The sequence below is a fragment of the Syngnathus scovelli genome, chromosome 2 (genome assembly GCF_024217435.2).
Source record: "Syngnathus scovelli strain Florida chromosome 2, RoL_Ssco_1.2, whole genome shotgun sequence".
NCBI lineage: Eukaryota > Metazoa > Chordata > Actinopteri > Syngnathiformes > Syngnathidae > Syngnathus > Syngnathus scovelli.
Window position 1 is genome coordinate 13,534,894 of NC_090848.1, and position 19,118 is coordinate 13,554,011.

Here is a 19,118-nt window from a genome sequence, read left to right on the forward strand (position 1 = left end):
CTTGGGAATCATTTGGTGATCTAACCCCCCAATTCCAACCCTTAATGCTGAGTGCCAAGCAGGGAGGCAATGGGTCCCATTTTTATAGTCTTTGGTATGACCCGGCCGGGGTTTGAACCCACAACCTTCCAGTCTCAGGGCGGACACTCTACTACTAGGCCACTGAGCTATATTATATTAAATGAATATAAATGCGACATCAATTAAACTTTTAACGTTTATTTCAAGAAACTTTGTCAAATATATTTACAGGAAAACAAATAACACAAAAACATCTAACTGGCTCACGTCAGCTTCAGTAACAAAAACATGTTGATTTATATAAAATAAAAAGATTTCAGTACACAGTGGGAAAAATGCAGAGGTCCTACATTTTTGTTACACACAATAAAGTGTCTGTAAAGTGTTCCCAGCGAGGCAGTGAAACATTTTGCATAGTGTGAAATTGTGATTTTTTCTTCCCCACGTGGAACGATAAAATAGAAACAAGCTTGAACTCAAGATTATTTTTAAATCCTTTGTTACGCTTGAGCACTGCATAAACCACAGCAAAATAAAAATATTGTCAAATAACCCCCAAACCTCTCAACATTTCTGCACAGCATTAAAAGTTTTATCATTTAGTACAAAGCTCTCAAAGGATATTTTTATAAAAACACTCATTTCTTTTCACTGTATTTGGTCATTTTGATTTGGAACGAATCCCAATGTAACGCAATGGAGAATGATCACACTTGCATTTGTAAAAGTATCATTAAAAGAAACAATTAATAAATTTGGAGATTGTCTTAACGTTGTGTAAACTAAAAAAAAAAACACCTTCTAGGAACTAGATTACATCTAGGTGACTGTTGTGCGGGCTAGGATGTTAGTGAGCAGTATAGATCAAACACCACGAGAAAACTAGTCAGAGGCTTGTTTAGTAGAACTTTACAAGAACCTGAGGATGTTTTGAACAAACTGAGTGTGTAACGGTAAAGAGTGTTGCGTAAGAGGTAGCGCCGCACCACATAGGGTAGCCTAATACACCAGTGTCCACCACGACTGCAAAGTGACTTGACATAAAATGCTACATCATGCTTTGGTCAGATGCACAATGGAGAGTGAAGGTTCAGTGGAGCTCCGTGGATACAAATGCAAAACTTTTGGGAGACCCCCTGCAGTCTCCCGTGTTGCTAATCTACCCTTTCATTCATTCACTTGGCGCTCTATTCCCCGTTTCCACACAGGAAAGTCGGGTGAAGAGAACGCAGAGTGTGATTACGTGTTAGCGTTGGAAGACCGTGCTTAAGGCACAACGTTAGGAAACTCATAGCAAGTGCGTCACAATCAAAAAGAAAACAAAATAGACTTGTTAGGAAAAAAACAACGGCTACATATTCAAGATTGTGGGTGGTGCTGGAAGAAAGATGTTTGCGTGCTGCTCCCAAGCGAGGAACCCGATCACATTGGTACGAAATTAAGTGTTGTGCTCTTCACAGTCTCGAATTGATGGGATTCCCTTTGTTTTGTCAAGAGTCCACATCCATGCGGTAAACAAAATCTGCAGACACAGTACAATGTAGAACAAAAGGTTACTGTGAGGAGGTAGAGCTCTCAAATCAAAACATGAGAACATAATGGGTTCGCTACATTTGAACAGTCAAACTGTTCAAAATATTGTGATGGATGAAGAAATAAGAGTAAGAGCTGAGCAACATCAAACTGAGTTATTGATCATTGATACAATGGTATCTCAAGTTATTAACTCAATTTGTTCCGTGCTTGTAATTCAAAATATTCGTAAATTAAGGGTTAAGTTTTCCCTTAAAAAAGAAAACATGAAATCCACTTATGTGACTGACAAATACAATGTTTTCAGTTCAAGACTCTAAGAATAGTCTAGCAACTAGCACGCTACGGCTTAGTGCTGTGTCACTCTTTTAGGTTGCATAACTTGCTGCAAATGGTCGGAACACAAGTGGGTCATGTTCGCAGCGCACACGCAGTCTCTCTAGTTGATGATGGACTTTGCAGGGGGTATGGAAAGTGCTTACGTCGCTGTTGTGTTAGGGCCGTTTTGATGCTGTAAAAACAATGCGCCATTCACTTAAGTTGGCTAAAGCTGGGCGTACATGTATTCACAATGCCCAGTGGCACCGTGTTGCCTCTCACAGATCTATCTTGGCATTACATTTTGGAACTTTTTGTCTTCCTGTTCATGTCAGTATCTTTTATATTTGAATGAAAGAAAGAAAGAAAACCTGTCAACAGCCAAGGCTTTAAAATGTGGGGAGCTTCAAGTCGAACGTCAGCTCTTTGTTGTTGCGTAAGCCAAAAGTAAACACTGTTTAAATTAAACCAGTGGTGACTGGTATTTTGGGGTGAGTGGTGGGGGGGTTGGTTTCCTGTAGCCCCAAGACACTGTGGGACTTTCAGTGATTACTGGATGGCGTGTTGATTTTTTTTTTTTTTAAAACAGCTCAGGGTGTATTTTGGCCATCCAAAAAAACAACACATTTCTCATGGATGCCATTCTCGTTTAATTATCTCTTATGTAAGTGTAGGTGTGTGCCTGCATGTTCCTCTTGCTGCAAAGATGCCAGTTAGTTTTTCCAGCTGGAATCCAGATAAAGCATCCTGGGGCCAGCATTTCTCCCCAAATTGTTTTTGCATAACATACTATACAACTTTGAAGCAGTCACGCACAAAATCAGCAGTCAATATTTTAGCAAAGAGACATATTATTGTTCTCGACAACAGATGGTGACCACACCTCTTTTAAATCTATAATTCATAGCGTTTGTGAAAATGAATCTGTCAGCATAGACACAGAATGCCATTAAAAAAAAAAGTAGTAGTATGGCGTTATGAGTTTACAGGGGATATTGTCACAGGATAATGGAAGTACAACATATTGACCGCTTTGTAAGCGACAACGGCAGTAAGTTACCGCAGCAAATTTAGACTTATTTTGAACCGATTAATAAACAACACGTACAGAGTGGCATTTGAAACAGTGTTCTTTGTGATGTTCAAGTTTGACTCTTGAGGAAATGTCAGCCACCCAGTGCCTACTTTCACAATTGAATTATATAACTATGACTCGAGTCTTCACACCTCCTCCCAAAATCTTGTAAACGTTGTTGGGTTTTTACGAGGCATTTTCCATCCACTCTGACTGCGAGCGCCATTACAAAACATACTGTTGCACGTATGTATCCTGCCTTCAAGCTTTTTGTCAGAGGAACTTCATTTCCTGTAGACCCCCAAAAAAATTCTTGTCCCGTCCTTTTTATAACGCGTGTTGCCAGATGGTGAAAGAATGCCTTCAAAAGGTGAAAGCTGCTTGTAAACACACTTACAAAAGACACTGAACCTGAAGATGACAAACTCGTGCTGCTCTCAGAGAAATGAAAGAGGAAGGTCAGCCATGCATGAGCAAGAGGTTGGGATTTAAAAGTGGCGCTGGCCCAGTTTGTAAGGAGAAGCCTATCGGCCGGCAGGCAGCAAGGGCACAAAATGTTCCAGACACCGGCCTCCGTAAGCTTTAGAATAATGAACCACACCGTCAGTGTCCCGGGAAGAGGGTGGAGTGAGACTGACTTAGTGTGGCGAACAGAACCGAGGGACATGTAATCGCAATTGAATGTGGTTGTCTTCAATCACGAATAACTTCAAATTTACTAGTGAGCAGCAACATAAATGAGCAGATCTCTTCGAATCCCATTACTGGTCTATGAAGGATGACTGGACTGTTGTCAGTTAAACCCTGCGTTAACCTACATGTACCACAGACACATCCAGGCGGCACAAACATCTGATCTCCCTCTAATCCCGTTTGCGCTGATGACATGTTTCTCGATGAACCAGTTGCAGCCATGCAGGCCGGTTGCATAACGTGCTTTCTCATCATCCTGCAAGAGAACTAATCTGGAGAAGCTAGATTCTAGCACACAATGGCGTGCTCAGAGTGCATCAGCAATCACACGGATAGTTGGGAGCGGAGTAATGTCATATAAGGTCTTTTTGACGATATGGGGTTCAAAAAGGATTGTGGCAGCGCTCCCGGTGGTTGAAACACAGTATTGCGCTCCGGGGGTAAAAATAGTTGATCAATTTAATAACCCTTGATTAATTTAGTTTGCCCCAATCACCCATGAATAAGAATACTTGATTGTTAAACATGAGACAATATAATGTTGAAATGATCTTACCTGGAAAAAAGAAGTCCTTTCTTTCACTAATTTGTCTTAAAAAGGGAAGGGGTTGAGAAGTTGGGATGCTCACGCGGGACACGTGACCCGATTCATCAGGACCTCCAGCTGACAGGCGTCGGGTCGCTCCTGAGGGTTGAACGCAAGCATTTCTTGAAGGAGTTTCTTCACCCCTTCTGACATGGAGCTCCTGGCCCTCTGAGGAATGTGGAGAACCATCTTTGGGTTCTCCAACAACGCCTCGCCGACAGGTACAATCTCCGAGCCTTGTCGTACGTAGGTGCCCAACAGCTCCCGTTTGGACTCGGCGTCAATGAAAGTGATCCGCTCGATCATTGCCCAGATGATGATGCCTAAAGCGAAGATATCCGCCTTAGCCGTGTAGTGGCCCTCCCACACCTCGGGGGCCATGTAGAAGTCTGAGCCGCAGGCAGAGGACAACCATAACTTGTTAAGGTTGACAATGTTGTTCTCGTTGTTACCAACACCTGCTGCGGGCAACTCCTCAGCGTTCTTACAATTCATTGTAGCGCAAACTTTACTCAAGCCAAAGTCAGCAACTTTAAGAACTGGTGCACCAGATTTCTGTGTGATTAGAATGTTGTCTGGCTTCAGGTCCCTGTGAACAATGTTGTTCCTGTGCAGGAAAGCCACAGCGCTTGTCAACTGGCGCATAAAACTCCTGTTGGTCTGGGGGTCGGGTCGACGAGACAAGATGAATCGATTGAGGTCTCCACCTTCACAAAACTCCATGACAAACCAGAGGTAACATGGTTCCGACAGCGGACCAATGATGCGTTCTCCTGAAAAAGAATGAAGAATGTATAATGTCGGTCAAGACTCACGTCAACTACAAAGCACAACAGAAAAACAGTGAGACCAACAATGCGACTCAGAGAACATTGAGTCGGTGAAGAATGCTCTTCAAGGCTTGCAGATGAGGAACTGGAAGCCATACTTTGGTGATGTATCTAAATTGAGTGATGGGTTTATACACTTGAAGGGTTGATTGTCAAAAATAAGGTTAAGAGTTCAGCAAAATAAATTTGACAAAAACATTATTTTGACTCCAGCAACTATTTTTCCATCGTAGTCGTAGTAGAACATCACATGGAAATTAAATAATGCATTTATTATGATGGTAGAAATTTGAGCCTGGAACAAATTCTTTCACTTAATACAATTTCCTTAGGTAACTTTTGAAATTAAAATAATTTGTACGTCAACCTGTCTCTTACAATGTATTGGATTTGATTTTGGAAACATCTTTGTATAAATCGTACGCAAGTTTCATCATACCATTTCGTTGAAGATAAATCATATTACTTCTGATATAAAAACACCATTCTTAACTAAGGTAGGCTTAAGGGTCAGGAAAATATGCTACATTAGACTTACAAACACCACAAACAATGACAAAACAGCAAGTGATACCAAACATTGTCCATGTAGTACTACGGGAACAATATTCCACTTCCAGAAGGTTCTCTAAGTGAATATGATGATTCTTGTTTTGGTTCTGTAAATTGCAAGCTTTATGAATGGGGGTTAATATAGTCATCGCAATTGATTTGATCACTTTTGTCCATCTCCTTTTACCTGAGAATACTTAAAATTGTGCATGAACTATGACGTTAGTGTTGAGTTTTAGCAGTGATAGCTAAATGTTGACACCTAAAAGGCCCATCCAGTCTCTGCAATGTGATCCAATTTTATTTACTCCATTTTGTCTTGATAGGGGACAAAGAATGGCACATGGAGGTAAATTTTACATTCTTACATAAGAGCTGTGCTATTAAAAGAAAAGCAAACGCATGGAAGACTGTTGAGCTGGGACAAAAGCACAGTGATAAGTAGGTTAAATCAAAAAGTTATTATAGAGTCTTTAGCTTTTATGTGAAAGGGACACATCATAAAGTGTTTACTGTGAGATTTAAAGCGAGTCAACATGCTGCCAAGTACACTATGTTCTTCTAAGAGCAGGGGGAGGGAGACAGCGTTCCCTTTGTGGTCATCTGTATATTATGTAGCCTATGGATGGGGAAATGTTTGAAAAACAGCAACTCAATGTGCATACATATATTTCAATATAACACTAAGAAATTTAGCGAGGAATTTATTCCTATTTTTTTTATTGGTATTATTACTATTTCAGTCTGAACTTTGGTGCAAAATATAGTCGACTTTATTCATGTTATGAGATTGGGTTGGAAGTTTTGGTATCAAAATTGTATTTTTAAAGGGTTTCCTACAGTTAAAAGGCAAGAAATGCCAGTGATTTGTGTACCTTTCAGTGAGGTCTCCACCAGCCTCAAGTATTGTTTGGACCTCTTGTTGCCATGGCTCATCTTCTGGGCTAAACCGTTCCTTTGAAGGACACACTCCTCCAGTTGGACCACATTCTGGTGTCGGTTCTCTAGGCTGGTTAGGGCCCAGAACTCGGCCAAAGCCAACTCGACGTTCTCCGGGGCGTCGCACAGGAGCCTTTTCACGGCCAACCTGGCTCCGGTTTTCCGGGCGATGGCCTCGTACACCACGCCGTAGCTCCCCCGGCCCACTTCCCGGATAAGGGTGTACCGGGGCGGCACGGACAGTGGCACCAGCATGTCAGGCTCTGTCCTACCTGGCCGGAGGAAGCTAATAGAGAAGCAGTCGTCCTCCTCCTCTTCCTCCATGGGCTCTGGGTAGTTGTTGTTGTCCTCCACCGTGAGGGAACGGAGGACTTTAGCCGCTTCTCGTTTCGGCTTCCCGGCCACATTTCGCCCGCACACCAGCCCACGGCCGCCGCCTCTGCTTACCTTTCTCTTCTTTTTCCCGTTGCAAACATCCATGATTTAATTTTTGTATAAAATGAGCATGGATGGTGGGCGTGTTGACATTTCATTACTTTAACTCCAAACTCATCGAATTGACGTCCTTCTTGTAATGACCCGGTAAAATTTAACGCAGTTAATATTGTAAAGTCAGCGCATTGCTGTCATTAATGGATCAAGTGGAGGAAGTACTTTGGCTTCCAAATAAAAAAAAATGTTCCAGCGAGCAAAGGACATGGGGCGTGGTTTTCCGGTTACGTAGCACTAAAGGCCGACGCTGATTGGTTGACAATCCAAACTAACGCGCAGTGATTCCACCAGTTCAATGAATACAGACAATTGTTTTGTTTTAAAAATAGAGCCCAAAATGGACATTATCCTGTTATCAATTAACCCAAATGCTTGCGGGTTTGCTGATATAATACTGAATTACGACTGCTATTGAGCACCGCCGTGCTCGTCTTTCTTTTTCTCCACGCTTCCTCGCGGCCGCGTGGGACTACACGAGCTTCGGTACAGCACGTGCAAAGGCATGAGAGCCACGCCCACTCACAACATTACATCCTTTGGTACAAAACGTCCTCGAGGTGTGAAGTAACGAAGTATAAATACTACCTTACTATATTTAAGTAGTATACTTTATTACACTCCTTTTGACAAAGTAGTAATTATGACTTTTTTCGACGATACAACGAGAAAATACTTCGAGTGGTCAAGTCATATTCGAGTCCCACTGTGGACAAAAATTAAAATACAATTGAATGAAATGAAATGTCATGAAAATTGCCAAGGAGTGACAGAAATGGTCGTTTCCTTGCTTATTACTGTCGAGATATCCTTGAGCAAGGCATTGCAACATGCATCATGGAGGAACGTGAACCTAATGAGGCCAGTTTTGGAGAAGAAAGTGATTCTTTTTGTTAGTTATTTGTGGTTAAGTGGATGAGACATGTAGTAGTGTGTTAAAACTATTGACTGACATTGTGTGTAGCTTTGGCCCTTGCTCTGTTTTGTTTTTACCAGCAGGGGGTTATTCCAACACCACAATGTAGGAAATCATTCTTTGTCCCGCATACCAGGCTGACTGGACGCACAAGAGCAGACTTTCTATTGTCATTGCTCAGTGACCATGCAGGAATGATGTATTTGTTAGTCCGAGCTACCGAACTGCAATCAGCAGAAACCAAAATGTCAAAAGACTTTCTCCCATGATGCACAGAGTTCCTCTATAGTCAGTTTTGCAATGTTGACTTTATTTCCAATGTGTCTTACGAATGCAATGTACTAAGCACTTACACCACAGTCCATGATGTGTTTGAAGAGGAAGTCAACGCCAACATTCCCTTTGTAATAATATGTTCTGTGCAGCCCAGCTTATCAAAACACAGTATTCTGATTTATGTTTTATTTGTGGAATATGAATTAAACTGGCAAAATTGACCTTTTCCATCTCAGGGGGGCATTTTGCCACTTACTTCCGACTGAAAATGACATCACAGTTGCCAGGTCTGAGATCACAACCAATCACGTCTCACCACTTTTCTGAAGCTGAGTGAGCTGAGCTGTTATGTATGACAAGAAAACCATCGTGCATAACATGTCAAATTTGAAAAGAAAAAATATATAGTTGGAGTACAAGGACATCTGTTTTGTTACTTCGTAACCTATAAAAAATTCCATCATCACTTCCCTACTTACATGAGGTGAGTTATATAGAAAAAAAACATCGTGTTGAAAGTTCTTTTGAAATAACATGACCTTTAATAAAATAAAAATAAAAAAACACTTTTCCTCTCATATTGAGATTTCTTATTTGCTTGAATAAGCTCTCACAGGTCAGCACGGGCAGAACATAAAAATATGAGCGAAAGTATGTGATATGTATGTAAGTATGAAAGTAAAATATGAGTACTCTTACTGTAGGAAATGCTTTATTTAATGTTCTTGAGGTCAATGCGCAGGTACTTGTATTCTTTTACAAACTCTCCTAGTCTTGGAATGCTTACCAGTAACGTGAAATGTCAGCTGTGGCTTCTTATTGAGAATGGGAACAAAAATAACTTTTTGAGGTGACAACACCTTGGCAAATGTGCAAAGGGAGGATGACAGCATGTGCCTGAGTGTGAGGTGAGTCGCTTCACATTAACCTCCAAAACACAACGGACTGTGTGACATAAATTCTATTTTTCTCATATTAATAATTTTGAGTTGTTGTCACTGGGGTCACATCGATTTAAGCAGCGAGCCAGGACTACCAATTGCAAAGTACCACAATTCATCACCATTAATTTAGACAGACCAAGGATCCTTTTATTTTAAGTTTGTAGGGCCAATAAAAAGAACAGATAATTCATTCGGAGTGGTGATGGACGATACAGCCACACACCTACACAATTGTTATGAAAGTAAGTTATTAAGTTAAGTTGCATATTTCCAAATTCCCAGAGGAAAGATTTTTATTGCTACTACAGACCTAATGTGGGCAGCGTGACTACCACTGGTGGGGATTGTTTGTCAAATCTATATTGCTACACAAATATTAAGATTGACTATTGTGGAGCTCCACTGGTAATTGTGTTTCAACAATATGCCCGACTTCCACATAAGTCAAACTGTCATTTTGTGTTTAATGTCACGAACGACACCGGCACAAAGTAGAACTGATTAGATTTTCCCCCCCCATTTTACTTTAAAGTGTTTTTCATAAACGTTTCTAATATACAACAGCCACATGGGAGCTGCAACGATCATTTCAATTATGAATGAATTTTTATCATACTCGAGTACCATGTCTTATTTCCTAAATTATTAAAATTAAATACCCTTGGACTTAGCTGCTATATTTTATTGGCAAGCCACCATAGCAGGTTGCATCGAGCAAAAATACAACAGCAATAACATTTAAAGTCCTTGTTTGACAACGGTACATTTCTGCCCTCTTGTGGTTACAGCTTGAATAACAGCTTCCGGTTACGAAGTGGGTAAGAAACTTGGTGAAGAAACTTCGACAAGGGACGCTGACTTAACACCGCATCCGTGATTTTTTGTTTTTAGCCTCTTGTTTTTATACAAATATTTTCTGTGGTTATGACGTAATTACATGAGTGAGAATAAAATTCTCCTAGCTTTTAAGCACTTAACCATGCTATGTATCTAAGCCTTACATTTTAAAGATATAATTTAAAAGTCAGTCTTTTTTTTCTTTGAAATAGATTTTGTGACGTTACGTAATGTACTCTCCCTAATTTGATTGATTGCACTGTCTACTGCGTTAGCATTTGGTTTATAAATCAGTGGCACGGTATATTACAATTGATGTATCTATTAACACGGGATAATTTAATTAGCATTTTAACTCGTTGGTGACTTTCAGCAAAAAATTCAACAGTAAAAAAAAATAAATAAATAAAAAAAATAAATACCTCTACCAAAGAGTTAAGATGTGACTTGATGGTTGGAAAATAAAATATCATACAAATTACACCCCACGCAGCCACTCCCACAAACAAACAAACAAACAAACAAATAAACAAATAAATAAATAAATAAATAAATAAATAAATAAATAAATAAATAAAAAAATTCACATCTTAAAGGTTTGGGGGTATTAGCTTGGCAGTAATTTTGAATTTCTTTGTATTATTTAATAGCTGCTTTTTTTTCCCAATGCAAGGAAATACTGCAATAAATATAAAATATTACTATAGTGACAATTGCTATGTCATCGTTATCTCTATCTAATCGTGACCCTGTGTAGGGTAGTACACATTTGTTTGAGTCCTACAATAACAATAAATATCATGTTCTAAATTTTAAATGAAAGTCCTTTAAAAATTCATGGCAAACCAAACAGTTGAACTAACATCTATGGTTCTGATACAGAACATATACAGATACATACATATAGACTGATTACAGTATTTACTTTATTGTCGAGTGGGTATTTAGGTCATAGTTTAAATCATGTTTTCTATTTGATGTTTGTTTCAACCTCTCAGCTATTGCACTGTTGAACTTATTATGGGGCAGCCTAGAACGTGCAACATTTTCAAGTCATTTTTTTAAAAAAGGAAATTAAAAAAAGCTTAATCCACGTGTACATTCTTGTTGTTACATTGCGTCATGTGATACACAGGAAATGTTGATATGGGAATGAGGGGGTGTGAAGTATCATCTTTTGAAGGATATTCATGCGCTCTTGATGATCACAATCAGCGTATTTGTGTGCGTGTGCGTGCGCATGTGTGCGTGTATATATGTGGCAGTGACCTTGCGCAATACTTTGTTTGTCTGCCTGCAGAGGTTCTGCGCCGTAGCTCAGCTCTGCCATTATTTTGCTCCAGGATGAATATCTTTCACAAGTTTCAGGGACACTCACTTCAGTTTCTGACTCAACCCCAGCTCCACGTTACCACGGCAACCTGAAGGCCAATATTGCTGTTGGTGAATAGATGGAGATATTATTGTCAGTGGCCGTCCTTTTTAGAAGATACAGGTGTGAATTCAGAACACCAGAGAACCTCTTTGAGTCGTCATTCAAATCTTTAATACCGTTCTCTCAAGTTCAGTGTATTTTTAGGTTAAATATATTTCAACATTCACTGTAATTAAATATAAACCATACTCCACATTACAACAAAATGTAACTTTTATGCAAGGTTCATATTTATCAAATGTTTTATTTTATTCAATACAGAATTGTGGCCTTCAGTCAAGTCATCTGTTAAGAGCATACTTAAAGTTGATTTATGACTGTTTTGTCCAGCCTTGAGGTATGATGAAACTGTATGCCATAACAATAGTGCATCCTTTTTTGTTGTGCTTGGTTTGGCCCATCACAACCCTCCTAATGTTATCAGTTATAATGCATACTTCAAAGTGCAGCAAAAAAACAAAAAGTATGATGCTCCATAGTCATCTGTTTAAGATGAATGTGACAGACAGCGGCTCAATGGGGCAGCGCAAATGGAATAGGATCAGGATGGCGTGACAATAGAAGCACTCTCAGCTTTCATGAAAATTAAACCGTACTTACAAAATAGACATGTACATTTTCCATCTTAAAAAAAAAAGAGTGAGTTGATGATAATAAATTGACAATACAGTCCTGGCAGAAAAATGCAATCAAATACTATAATATTTCACCAAGTTCACCCTGTTCCATCCAATACGAAAATCAATAATAGTTTAACAGTAGCCTCAAAGTGTAATTCATACCGAACTGCAAGTCAGCAGATGCAGCCAAGTGATGACTATTGTTTATTGTTTTATCGAAACCTTTTGAGTGGGAGTCGACCAGCAAAACTTGGGAATATTTGCCCTTTGTTCTTTGCAAAAGCACTCCAAATGTGTCAGATACATTATATTTTAAATAGTACATCCAAAGATAACACTTGAGCACCACAGTATGAAACTATCTTACTGTATATTCACAAATCAATTTTCTGTTGGTTACCTTTAAACCAGGGGTGTCGAACTCGTTTTTTTTCCCGGGTCGCATAGCTTCTTTCGGAGGGCCATTATGACTGTCAACCCAAATAAATGTATGAGCACCTCATATTATATGCAGTAAAAGCTACAAAACAAACTGACAAATAACTAATTTTCAAATCAGATGAGTAAAAACTGGTCAAATATAAAAAAAAAAAGATATTATTAAAAGCGAAGACAATTTGCAATTCTAGTAATGACACGAATTTGAAGCACAATTTGTCTTCGCGGGCCACATAAAATGATGTGGCGGGCCGTATCTGGCCCCCGGGCCTTGAGTTTGACACCAGTGCTTTAAACAGTTCTGGACTTGGTGTGAAAACTTATAGTAGAAGCATTATAAAGGAAGGTTGAGAAGATGAGAGCCCTGTCAAAATCCTGTAGGAAAGTGCAAATTACAAAACTCCAGATATATCCCATTGAGCTCAATTGGAAACCGGGCGAGATAGTCTCGAAAGCTGTCTGCCGTGTTGTTTGAGGTAAGGCAGAATGGAAGACAAGTGCCTTTTACAGAGTCACTGTTTGATAAATAAGATCGTGACAGTTAGGTGGGGTCAAGAGACTGTAATAGCCACCAAAGAAAGCAATAGAAGAGAAATCCTGCGACTTGGGCATCCAGCTGGGAAATCTGGTACATGTTGCAGCAAAGGAAATGGAAATGAGGTCCTGAATGATGTACGCTGATGTTTAATAATAATCATAACTTGCATGAACTCATATTGTGGCAGAGCACCACAAAGGAAGTTGGCAAGTCATGCTGGTGACTGCTGAGTGCATTCAATATTCTCAAAACTGGTCTCAAAATGGTATTATATATTTTAGCCAAATATATAGTGACGGACTCCTCAGCTTGGTTGATTTTACAGCTTCATATACATTCTGTCTTTTTTAGTTTTTGCCTGGCATAGCGTCCAAAATATTGCTTTTAAAAAGAAAACCAGCTTGTACCCTGGAAGCTGCACGATGTAATCATGATCGATTCACAACAATCAGGTCATGATTGGGATTGATAAAAACAGGCGGATTCTCGTTTTGTAATTTATATTTCACAAACAAAACATTAACCAGAACACTGTGTTTCGACTAGTTAGGCTGCACAGAAGACGTTATTACAAAGAAAATATCTGGGCTGACTTCGCCTTTAAAACAAAGTCTGAAATAACAAAAGGTCACCAGGAGACGTCATGGCTACATTGGGACCGAGGAAATTTGACCAACAAACTTTTACACGCAAGGGCCACATTGGATTTTCAAAATTTCCAATTAGCTTTGGAACAAAGTTGTAATGTGCATGACGTCAATGACAAACTTAGACTCTGTTATCAAGCACTTTGAGGTTCCCTTAGTTTATGATTCACTTTGTCCCTCGGAAAGGATTATTAATGGTGTTAATGGAAGAAGCTTTTCTTTACTGCTGCTATGGTTACATAAACATCTGATCCAAAGCTGAGGTCGCTGTGGGGCCCCTCTTTGTCTCGAAACAAACATACTTGATACATGCGCGAGGTGTTTTCTCTTTCATTGAGACAGATGACCGAGATGAGTAAGACCAAGCTTACAGATGTGTGCTTGCATGTGGCCGTGTGCATGTTTACCAAAGTAAGTGAAAGTAGTAGACGTGAAATGCAGATGTCTCCAGGTTACTGGGGAATGTACAGTAAAGGCAAACACGGCTTGGAAGGGTGAGTGCTGAAGAGATCTGGTACTACGCCAATTATGCGTTACCTTGTAAAATGGATATCGTAGCATGCTGAGTTGTGTTCGGAATAACACCCGAAGCTAAAAACAAAAAATATTCATCCTTCCTGGGCCGAGTGTGCAGTATGAATTACTTGAAAGACGCTTTGTAGTTATTTCTGGAAGTGGACATGACTTGAATGACGTATTAATTAAGAGATAGCTTCTATATTTACCATGGGAGAAGTCAATTACCTCATCAAAGGTTTTAATAATGGGAAAATCAACTACAAGCTAAATCTCCGTTGTGCAGCAAGTCCAGCATATTCTTTGGATTCCTCAAACAATGAGCAGGTGCTGACTGAGACTGTGGGTGGAAAGCGCATGCAGGAGAAAATGTTTACGCATTTCCTACATCATAGTGTAATTAATTACGTTAGATAAATGATTGCCAAGGTTACCGTGGCAATGACAGAGATAGTGTTATTTTAACATCACCGCAAACCCGACAGAGATCCAAGTGAGGCAAAATGACTCATTATTTCTGTGGTTTAAGGATAATTGGGAAAATATCATAATAGAATAGATAGCTTATGATATACATTACAAAGTAGCACTCATGGGACATTAAAATCATTGTGTTCAATATTCCATCCAAGTTTTTCAACTCAAAATCTGCAGTGTTATGGTCATTGTTTGTTGTGGAGAGGAAGACAGTTTAGAATTATGATTATATGAATCAGCTCTATGTTGAATTTTAGCTGTGTGTAAAGCACAGAATCTATTTCCTTCCTCTTAAGAGATTGTGGGCCCCGAAAAGGGTTTGCTAATACTGTAATTGGCCATTCCTGTATTATCTATTGATATGTTTATTTATATTAGGAAATGTCTATGATCAACTCATCCATTTTCTATATTGCTTATCATCTTTATTTAAGGACAACCATACTGAATGCGTGGAATTTGGCCCAAAAAATGGAGGGGACATTCTCACAACCAGTATTGCTCATTCATCTCAATGGATGAAAAATTAAAATTAACAATGACTGTAAGAATCAATCAATCATTCAGATTTTAACAAAAAGGAAATTGTATTTAGATTTTATTCCTGACCACTTTGGCCACCACGTAGCTCAGTCACTGCACTGATGTTGATAGGTTCTGTTTGCGGTCTATTTTATAAATGGCTTATTAAAAAAAATGACTGAATGGACTAAGCGGAGAGAAATAACGCACTGGTCTGCCTTTGTATTATTCATTATAATAAGACCACAGGAAGCATCCTCAGCATCCTTTCATAGGCACAATGTATTGATTCCTATATTCTCACTCCAGAAAACACGCCAGGGAGGGATTTTCCATTATTGAAAACAACTTGCATGTTGCATGTTTTCATCCAATTTACCTCCACTGACAACAGAGCGGTTGTCCTCATGTCACATGTCCTAACAGTTCACACTTGATAACAGCCAGTGTGTATATCTATTGTACACAGTGCGACATCACGTTATCTTTAATTCAATCCGACCATTGCTGCTCACTGAAAAGACGCTCTGGGGTATCAGCAAGGCATTGAAGCTGATGCACTACTCTATGTTTTGAATTGTAATCTGATCAAAATAATACGGAGTGGAAATTATGACCCAAGTTAAGGATGGATTTTCCTCTCCACGGTAACGATAGCACCCACGTTTTTAGAAAAGTCACAAATCAAGGAAATCCTTTACCATAAAGAGTGTTGCCACACTTAGGTACCTTGAAAAAGTTACTTTGCTACTTTACTGATTGGAGTATTTGATTGTATAAAGTTACTCGCCAAGAACCCCGCTTAACATAAAATTGACAACAAGGTTTTGGAAATACTCAATTGGAAGTCGACCTTTTTTTAAACTGACATTTAAGAGTGAAGCTTCTTTTGTCATAAACAAATGGAACCCTTTTTTTGCCTAATATAAATAATTTTCTTTATTTTTTTTAATTGTTTTTTATGCATTTCACCTACCATAAGTGGCTACTCAACACAAGTTTTTCTAGACGTCACTTAAAATAAATTGTTTTAAGTAAATCTTATTTGACACTTTACAAATCGTGAATTTGTAACTGTAGTCAGATTAGTTCACTCAGAAAAGTAACATTAATCATTACTGGGGGGGGGAAAGTATATAATAGAGTAACATTCCTGGCATTACTGAGCATAAACAGGAAGTTGTGAAAGTTCAAAATATGCAGATTCAGTGTCTTCTTCCTTCTCATGGGCTGTAGCCTATTTTTGCAAATTATACTAAGAAGTGAAGCATTGTTCTCCGCTCATTTCGCGAGACGTATAGAATATGATACATGTTGGAGCAAATGCGTGAATTGCCAAATCCCTTACCCTTATCCCCCGTGCCTTCTTTTCTGTGCGTAGGTGTTGTCAGAATCTCCCCAGGCATATTTACGCACTATGGTTCTTTCTCATTGGTGCACTGGGGAACTGCGTTGATGCGCATGCAGTGACACTGCCTTGATCACTGTAATAAAAAGAGAGGCAACAAGGAGAAATCAAGCACTGGAGTTAGAGGCACCAAAGCAAGCAGACATTTGATGGTGGATTTGATCAACACGTCATCACAAACTTTCGGTACTCTTTTGCTTTTATCTTTACAACACTGTGTGTGCATTTATATTGTGGACTTTCTCTTGGAGGAGTTATACATACTTTTTCAACATCATCATATTTATCTTGTGATTCTTATGTGTGTTGTCAGGAATTTGCTGAAGGATGGAGTGGTATGTGCTGGTGCTGATGCTGAGCTTGCCCCACTCCATGCACGCGCATTGTTCTTCGCAGTGTCATAAATGCTTGCAGAATATCTTCAAGCCCAACGGCGCCTACAGTAGCTTGGTAAGAAGATGGGCAACTCTACTCCAAGTGCTTATGAAATTTGCTATTTTGGGGTCTTTGTGTTGAAGCTTGTAGCTGTTTTAATCTTCCTCAAGGGATGAATAGTTTCTCTTTAAAAAGTAATAAATGTAAAATTACATTATTTTGTAAGGAACGTGAGTACGATAGATTGCGCTTGCATTTTTTTAAGGATGTTTTTTTTCAATATCTATTTCTTGCTCTTTTACTGCTGTAAAATGTACTCTTCCACACTAGGACAAAAAAAAATGAAAAATGATTGATACAATTTCAATTTTTATTATGGTTTCGTTGCAATTTCAACTAATGTAGCCTGGAAATTATGTTGGGTGATATGCTGTGCATTTTGAAATTATGCATAAAGTTGCTTTTGCTTTGCCATTATATGCATCTCTGGGGGGAAAAATAAGAAACAACTGCAAAATGATAAGCAGATTAGATATTACATTTGAGAATTTTTCTTTTTTTAATTATTTAAAAAAAAAACACTGACAACACCCGTATTCCAAATATTTAGACCACATATTTGAGAAAAATAAAAACACGTTAAAAATAACAAAGCGTTAGTGCTTTTGGTCTTTAATTTTTTTCCCCCCAGATCTGTATTTTATTTATTAATGGAATGACACAATTATCCATGGGTGTGTTGCAGTGGTGCGGGTTGTTGTGTGAGGATGAGCCGTCGCTGTGTGAAGGCGTTGCGGGTCTGGAAGACGTGAGACACGAAGATGAGAAGGTGCAAGAGGATGAAGAAGATGGGACCAGCAAACAAGCCGACGCGCAGTTCCTGAAGAAGCTGGACCAGACCATCAAGGAGCTACTGTCCCCCTCTTGGCGGGACAAGCACGTTGCGGAGATAGTGGCGGACTTATTGAAGAAGACCGGGGAGAGAGGAAATGATGTGCCGGCAGAAGAAGCGGAGAACAACCCGGAGGGAAACGCGCTCCGCGCCTCTGATCACGTGAAACGTTACGGCGGCTTTTTACGCAAGTTTGGCCCTAAGTCCAAGAGAAGCGAATCCGAGGAACCCGAGGAGCTTCAGAAGCGCTACGGGGGCTTCATGAGGCGCATCAGACCTAAACTGAACAACATCAAGTGGGACAAGCGCTACGGGGGCTTCCTGCGTCGCCACTTCAAAATCTCGGTGCGCTCCGCCGAGGATCCTTTCTCGTCCTACTACGACGACCTGAGTGGAGAAATGAGATGAACTGCGTAAAGCGCAATGAACGCTCACTGCAGCTTTACTTCATCTTCTATTTAAGCCCAAATCATGCCTGCTGTACTTGCTGCCTTCTTGTCTGTGCGGTTCTGAATTCCAAGTCTTTGATTGTTTAATAAAACCATGAATCAAACTAAGACTGGAACTTTTGTCCACAAAGGTAAATCAAATGCAATTTATTATCTACCGACAATTTGGAATAAACGTAAATATTTTCCCTTATTTTGTCGAAAGTGATGAAAGTTGACCGCGTTTTTTATTTTATTTAATTCGTTCCGAGATTTAAAACTAGAACAGAACTAATCTGAGAATATAAAACATTTTTTTCGTAATTTTGACATGGCGTCTTGTCAGTCACAAAATATGTAATAACATATTTTCACTGTACGCCCCCAGTACGTTAGCATGTCTGTACCGCCATCTAGTGGCCATGAAAAGTACAAAAGATACTTTTTTTAGGCGTCATAATTACCTTTGTCAAAATTATAAATCTAATTTTTACTGGCAGAAGTCGGTTTGTTTGATCGTCAATTTATTTGCCATTGTGTTGTTTTTGGTAAGGCTCAGCTTTTCAAATGCAAAATAAATACCTATGTTGATACTTAAACGAACAATATTACAAATGTTTCTTTTAATCTAATAATATTCAAACAATTTGTAGTGCAAATTTCATCCCTACCTGATCAGATTCTAAAGGTTGTTGTCTTTTTGTAGTCTTTTAAACAATTTAGGAAAGCAACGGTGAAGCTTTTAGTAGCTGTTATCAACATGAATTATTGCTCGTTTGCTTAAAAAGTTTGCATTAGCGCAAATCCATACAC

The 19,118-nt window shown here is 39.2% G+C and overlaps 2 protein-coding genes across 2 annotated transcripts; one reads left to right on the forward strand and one right to left on the reverse strand.

Moving 5' to 3' along the window:
• Positions 1–203: 203 nt before the first annotated feature.
• On the reverse strand, positions 204–7,247 carry LOC125988314 (serine/threonine-protein kinase 35). The gene is made up of 3 exons (XM_049753346.2): positions 6,484–7,247; positions 4,197–4,999; positions 204–1,543 (listed from the first exon to the last, which is right to left on the reverse strand). The coding sequence occupies exons 1-2, from the start codon at positions 7,025–7,027 to the stop codon at positions 4,266–4,268; spliced, it is 1,278 nt and encodes a 425-aa protein (XP_049609303.1). The 5' UTR covers positions 7,028–7,247; the 3' UTR covers positions 204–1,543; positions 4,197–4,265.
• A 9,374-nt stretch (positions 7,248–16,621) lies between these two features.
• pdyn (prodynorphin) lies at positions 16,622–18,434 on the forward strand. Its single transcript, XM_049753347.2, has 3 exons — positions 16,622–16,796; positions 16,924–17,060; positions 17,731–18,434. Exons 2-3 carry the CDS (start codon positions 16,938–16,940, stop codon positions 18,283–18,285), a joined length of 678 nt encoding a protein of 225 aa, XP_049609304.1. The 5' UTR covers positions 16,622–16,796; positions 16,924–16,937; the 3' UTR covers positions 18,286–18,434.
• Positions 18,435–19,118: the final 684 nt, after the last annotated feature.